Source organism: Pinus tabuliformis, chromosome 1_2 (genome assembly GCF_031772625.1).
Source record: "Pinus tabuliformis cultivar Carrire ecotype Pingquan chromosome 1_2, CPIR1, whole genome shotgun sequence".
Lineage (NCBI taxonomy): Eukaryota > Viridiplantae > Streptophyta > Pinopsida > Pinales > Pinaceae > Pinus > Pinus tabuliformis.
Window position 1 is genome coordinate 1,083,004,997 of NC_142298.1, and position 6,710 is coordinate 1,083,011,706.

At 37.5% G+C, this 6,710-nt stretch overlaps 1 protein-coding gene across 1 annotated transcript; it reads left to right on the forward strand.

Annotated features, from left to right (window-relative positions):
- Positions 1-1,882: 1,882 nt before the first annotated feature.
- LOC149209910 (uncharacterized) lies at positions 1,883-6,392 on the forward strand. Its single transcript, XM_089396547.1, is given in 3 exon segments — positions 1,883-3,586; positions 3,588-5,101; positions 5,202-6,392. Coding segments are annotated over 3 exon segments (3,591 nt in total). The 5' UTR covers positions 1,883-1,970; the 3' UTR covers positions 5,663-6,392.
- Positions 6,393-6,710: the final 318 nt, after the last annotated feature.

Sequence of the window (6,710 nt, forward strand, 5' to 3'; positions counted from 1 at the left end):
TGTTATAAGCAAATTTAACATTAGTTTTATTGATGATTTTTAATTTGAAATTTCCCACCAATAACTATAATACATAATTACCCTAAAATATATCAAACATCTTCACCAACATGCTTACTAGAAGAACCAAAAATTGAAATATTAAAATCACCATAATATTTATCTTTTTATGGTTGAATACTTCCTTCCTCTTTTATATATATGATAATGAATATTTTATTTTGAGATAATGAACATTTTTATTTTGAGTTTATAACTTCTGTAAATTAAACCATTTTCTCACTATGAAAGACCACTGGTTGAATGCTTACTTTCTCTTAAGTCGGAGTGGCGTTGCCAGCGGACGCCGGAGGCCCGGAGAGATGGATCTGATCCGAAAGTGAATGCTAATGGAGTAACATGCATGCTACCATAGTACCATGCCGTTACCAATGATTAGTTTAGTGACTTGTTTTTAAGAATTGCCGCGAACAAAAAAGTTCCCCAACAAACGTTTTTGGGCATTTTCGCTGTAAGGTATTTCGAGCGCCTCTTGACCTGGAGGCTGGTACTAAGAGGACCCCTTGAAGAGGCTTGAAATAAGTTTCATTATGTGAACAATATCGGCCAAAGGAGGTAATGAAGGGGCCACGTCACGATACAATTCTTAGAACGCTTGCGGCAAGTGGGCACGCAGAAAATATCGTAATAATCTTATTTTTGATACAGATGGTAACACTAAAGGCAAGTGGCCAGCAGAAATGATTGTAACCGCGATAGAAACATTAAGGCATTAAGTTGAATTGTAAAAGTTATGGACGCGTGTTGTTGATAATGCCCGCCTGTGATCACATGACACGCAGAAAATATCACGATAATCTTATTCGTGATAGAGTTGGTAACACTAAAGGCAAGTGGCCAGCAGAAATGATTGTAACCGCTATAGAAACATTAAGGGATTAAGTTGAATTGTAAAAGTTATGGACGCGTGTTGTTGATAATGCCCGCCTGTGACCACATGACACGCAGAAAATATCGCAATAATCTTATTCGTGATAGAGAGTTGATAACGCTAAAGGCAAGTTGCCAGCAGAAATGATTGTAACCACCGCGAAATAAACATTAAGTTAAGTTGAATTGTAAAAGTCATGGGCGCGTGTTGTTGATAATGCCCGCCTGTGACCACATGAACGCAGAAAATATCTCATTAATCTTATTCGTGATAGAGAGTTGGTAACGCTAAAGGCAAGTGGCCAGCAGAAATGATTGTAACCGCGATAGAAACATTAAGGCATTAAGTTGAATTGTAAAAGTTATGGACGCGCGTTGTTGATAATGCCCGCCTGTGACCACCTGACTCGCGTGTTGTTGATAATGCCCGCCCGTGACGACCTGACTCTATTCGTTTGTAATTGCTAAAACCATAGGATCTTAGTATACCCGACTTGCAGGTGGTTGGTTATGCTCTTGGTGTTATAGTGGCAGCAATGAGGTTTGATCCTAGGTCTCCCGTGGATTAAACTTGATAGTTACCGATTCACCATGTGGTTAAAAAAAAAAAAAAAAACAATGATAGAAAGTGAGAAATATCGTGTGTTGACAACAACATAAGCGTAGGCACTCCAACCTACCCCTAATATACAATTCTTAGATTATACTTATTCGTGATACCAGTTCGCAACGCTTGCGGTAAGTGGGAACGCAGAAAATATCGTAATAATCTTATTCGTGATACAGATGGTAACACTTAAAGTCAAGTGGCCAGCAGAAATGATTGTAACCGCGATAGAAACACGTTATAATTAGCGACCACACTGTGACAACGACACAAATTTGAATGGCAGAATAGGTATTCTCTTTTTCTTGGCAGAGTTTTGAGCACGTATGCTCCTCCCTCTCCCTGGCAAGCTATAAGTAGCTGTGCTAGTAGCCCAGTTCATCCACACACTGCATGCATTCATCCATTGATCTTTCCCCGCGTTTCAAACATCATGTCGTCTCTCCGTTTTTGCTTTTCTCTTTTTTTTATTCTCTTCCTTTCTTCATCCTCTACTCGCCCAATTCACGATGATCGGGTCTCGTTGTTGGAATTCAAGTCCCTTATTGCCAACGATCCTCAGCAATCCATGGTCGACTGGAATCCCACCAATCCGTTGTGGAATTGGACTGGAATTACTTGCACCCGGCGCCATCAAATGGACAGGGTCATTGCCCTCAACCTCACTGCCATGGATCTGCAAGGCTCCATTTCTCCTTCTCTCGGCAATTTATCGTTTCTCCATTCGATAGATCTTTCAAACAATGCGCTCCACGGTAATATCCCACCTCAACTGGGACGCCTCTTTCGTTTGAGAGAACTGTGGCTGTATTCCAATCAATTCGAAGGAAGCGTTCCCGGTAACCTTTCGAGTTGCCATAATCTGGTTGAGCTCAACCTCTCATTTAACAATCTGACAGGAAATATTCCTCTGGAGTTGGGTTCCCTTTCGCATTTGCAGCAGCTTATCTTAGAAGCAAATGAGCTCACAGGTACTATACCCTCTTCCTTTGGAAACCTCTCAGCCTTGATTATTTTAAATATAGGGAAAAATGCTCTTACTGGTGCCATTCCGCCACAATTCGGTTTGTTTGAGAGGTTGCAAAAGCTTTATCTTTTTCAAAATGAATTGTTGGGAAACATTCCCACTTCTTTGTCTAATATTTCCACTTTGATGGATTTGGGAATTTTCACCAACAATATAACTGGCAGCATTCCAGAAAATTTGGGCTTACTCAATTCTCTTCAATTCCTCGACCTTTCTAGAAATGACTTGTCCAGCAACATTCCTGCTTCTTTGTCAAATCTCTCCTCCTTGGTTGTGTTGGATATTTCTATGAACGAACTCACCGGCAGTATTCCACCCGAATTGGGTCTGCTGACTAATTTGGGAACCCTTCACCTTTTTAACAATAAACTGTCCGGTAAGATTCCCGCTTCCTTGTCAAATATTTCTTCTTTGCTTTACTTGGACATTTCTCACAATGAACTCATTGGCAATATTCCACATGAACTGGGTCTGCTCACTAGCCTACAACTGCTTTACCTTCAAGTAAATAAACTCTCAGGGACCATTCCCATTTCTGTGTCAAATCTCTCCTCTTTGACTGACTTCGAGGTTGCCATAAATAACTTAGTGGGGCACATCCCTTGGGAGTTGGGTAAGCTCAACAATTTGAATACACTCGGTTTACTTGGTAATCAGCTCAGTGGAAACTTACCAAATTCCATTGGAAATTGTTCGAAACTCGAAATATTGTCCGTAGGTTCAAACTACTATTTACAAGGGATTGTGCCAATAGAGCTAGGTAAGCTATCCCTCCTTAAACGACTAAACTTAGGTTTTAATCAATTTGAAAGTGGTGGTCTTGCCAACATGCCCTTCATTACAGCTCTTTCCAATTGCTCTCATCTGGAAAAACTATACTTGGGAAAGAATAAATTCAGTGGAATTTTGCCATTTACGATAGGCAAACTTTCTCGCAATCTTTCTATCTTGGATTTAGATGAGAACAGAATAGAAGGAAACATCCCTTTGCAGATCAGTAATCTTAGTGGTTTACTACTTGTATTTAAGAAGAAATATTTTCAATGGTAGCATTCCATCTTTAAAAAGCCTTGTAAAACTAGAAAGATTGGATTGTGGATACAATCAATTAGAAGGAAACATTCCAAATGGATTTCAACCATTGCAACATCTTGGTCTCTTAGACCTTAGTGGAAACATGCTTTCTGGAAGAATTCCCGATTCCTTGCACTACCTTAAACAACTAAGAAGGCTTTTACTTCATCACAACTTCTTATCTGATAAGATACCTGCCTCTTTAGGAGAGTGCAAAAATTTGGAATTGCTTGACTTGTCTCACAATAGACTTAGTGGAACCATACCACATGAAATCTTCGGTCTTTCTAATCTACAATTCTATTTGAATTTGTCATGGAATTTATTAGATGGCTCATTGCCATTTGAGATTAGTAAGATTGCAATGGCTCAAGCTATAGACGTTTCTACCAATCAATTGACTGGCCACATTCCAATTATGCTTGGAGATTGCATTGAACTACAATCATTGAATTTATCTCGAAATACTTTCCAAGGTTCTATTCCAGATTCTCTTGGAAAATTGCAAAATCTCATGCTCCTAGATCTCTCTTCAAATTCCTTATCAGGTACAATACCAGTTGCACTTGAGAAACTAAAAATGCTTCAATACTTAAATTTATCTTTTAATGAGCTCACAGGTGAAGTGTCAAAAGGAGGATTTTCTACAAATCAAACCATATGCCTAATAGGAAATCCTAGTTTGTGTGGACCAGAAGCATTTTCATTACATGCATGTCCGACATCAAGTGGTCATTCTAGAGTTCTAGTAAAAGTGTTGCTGCCGATTGTTGGTTTTGCTCTTATATTATTCTGTATAGCTTTATCATTCCTTTGGAGAGGGAATGTGCAAATACAAAACTTTAATTTTGCACAAGCTATTTTACAAAAGGTAGAGCACCGAAGGATCTCATATCAAGAGCTTGTTAATGCAACAAATGGATTTATTGAGGCCCATTTGTTGGGGAAGGGTAGTTTCGGATCAGTCTACAAGGGAATTTTGAGTGATGGCACACTTATTGCAGTGAAAGTCCTCAATCTGCAAAATGGTGAAGTTGAAAAAAGTTTTAAAGTTGAATGTAAGGTGTTGCAAAAAGTTCGCCATAGAAATCTTGTGAGAATCATAACATCATGTTCCAATCTCAATTTCAAAAGTTTAGTTTTTGAGTTTATGAGTAATGGAAGCTTAGAGGAGCATTTATATCCTGATAGAGATGACAATGAAGGTGATAAAGTATGTGAAATGAGATTGGAAACACGATTAGACATTGCCATAGATGTGGCCCATGCCATGGAATATCTTCATCATGACTCTCCTGTGCAAGTAGTGCATTGTGATATAAAACCGAGTAATGTGCTTTTAGATGATGACATGGTAGGCCATGTAACAGATTTTGGGATTGCAAGATTACTTGGTGTAATCTCTAGTGATTCACTTACTTCAACACTTGCTTTAAAAGGATCTGTGGGATACATTGCTCCAGGTATGGATTTTCAAAACATTGGTTCTACCTTCTTAAATATTATTAATATTTTTGTATGAATTGGTAAAAAAATTTGATTCTGCAATTATCTTGAATGCAGAATATGGATTGGGTGAGACAATTTCCATCAAAGGAGATGTTTATAGCTATGGCATTATGTTATTGGAAATACTTACTAAAAAGAAACCAACTAGTGACATGTTTGTTGGAGAGTTAATCTTGCACAAGTGGGTTAACTCAGCATTTCCAAATACACTGAAGGATGTCATTGACAATAGTCTTCTTAATGAGAGGGATGGAGATGCATTTGAAGAAAATGATGTATACAAATGTCTACATTCTTTGCTACAACTTGGTTTGTTTTGTTCAAAAGACTCACCTGCAGAACGACCAACCATGAGGGATGTGGTAATGGTGTTAAAAGGAATCAAAGAAGATTTGGTGGGAAATACAATTATTTCCAATAGAGCAAAGCAGAGTATATCCAATTTGCTTGGCAATACAAGTGCAGGAAGGAATGTTGCAACTACATCAAATGATCAAGGTTCTTCTACATTTTAGTTTGTTTATGAAAATTGCAACTTCAAAAGCTTCCATTTTGATGATGTTCTTCCAATGGGAAGATTTATATTACTTTTAGTTTCTCAAACAACTATTAGTTAGTTTAATATAATATTATATATGTGTGATCACATTTAAAATAAAATTTATGCATATATATAAAATATTATATTAGTTGGATTGCAGTTATATATTTGTTTTATTGTGTGGTCAATGACGTCAATACTCATATGCATGTTGTAAGCTTCCTTAGATGCCCATACCATCAATTGCAAAGACTTATGTAAAGTAAACTGCAAAACAAGCTAGTAAATCAAATTCTAAAAAACAACGTCAACGTGAAAGCAAACCACATTTGTAAGATACAGAATTTTCAAATGAAAAAAGGTGAACACTGGTTATTGACTACATGTAAAAGATTCGATTTTGATCCCTGTTGATCTCGAAACATGAGTGAAGAAGGTAGAACACTTTGTTGTATAGTAATATTTTTATGCATCAAACAGCCACTGCAATTTCTATTGACCACGACCATATGTCTCTTGTTCATTTTAGTGGTTCTTCACATGGTTACAAAAATGTTCTTTCTAAGGATCTCTTTCCAAGGGAATTTACCATATTTTCTTGTCTACTGTGATTGTTTAAAGATGAGCATGTCAGGCTTGTATGGCTTCTCTATACTTCTTAGATCAAGGTCTCACTTGTTGTTCTCCTCCGTCAATTCCAATTCACTCACTGAAAGAACGTATTCTTATACTTGAATGTTGTTGTACGTAGATAAAATTTATTTTGTCCTCCCTTTATCTTATGGGCTTTCGTAGAGAATTGAGCACTTTCCATTGTTAGCTTAGCTGCAATGCATTTATACTTAGATGATCTGTATTTTGCTATAATTACAATTGCACATAAGATGTTATGGGCACTAGCCTTTGCTATGATTTTGAACATGTTTTCACTAGCCTGTTTCACTGACCACATCTGCAATTGTGGACCTACATAATTTTTTCTACCCAATCCAATTCGTCTGGGGTAAGAGATGAGCGATTGC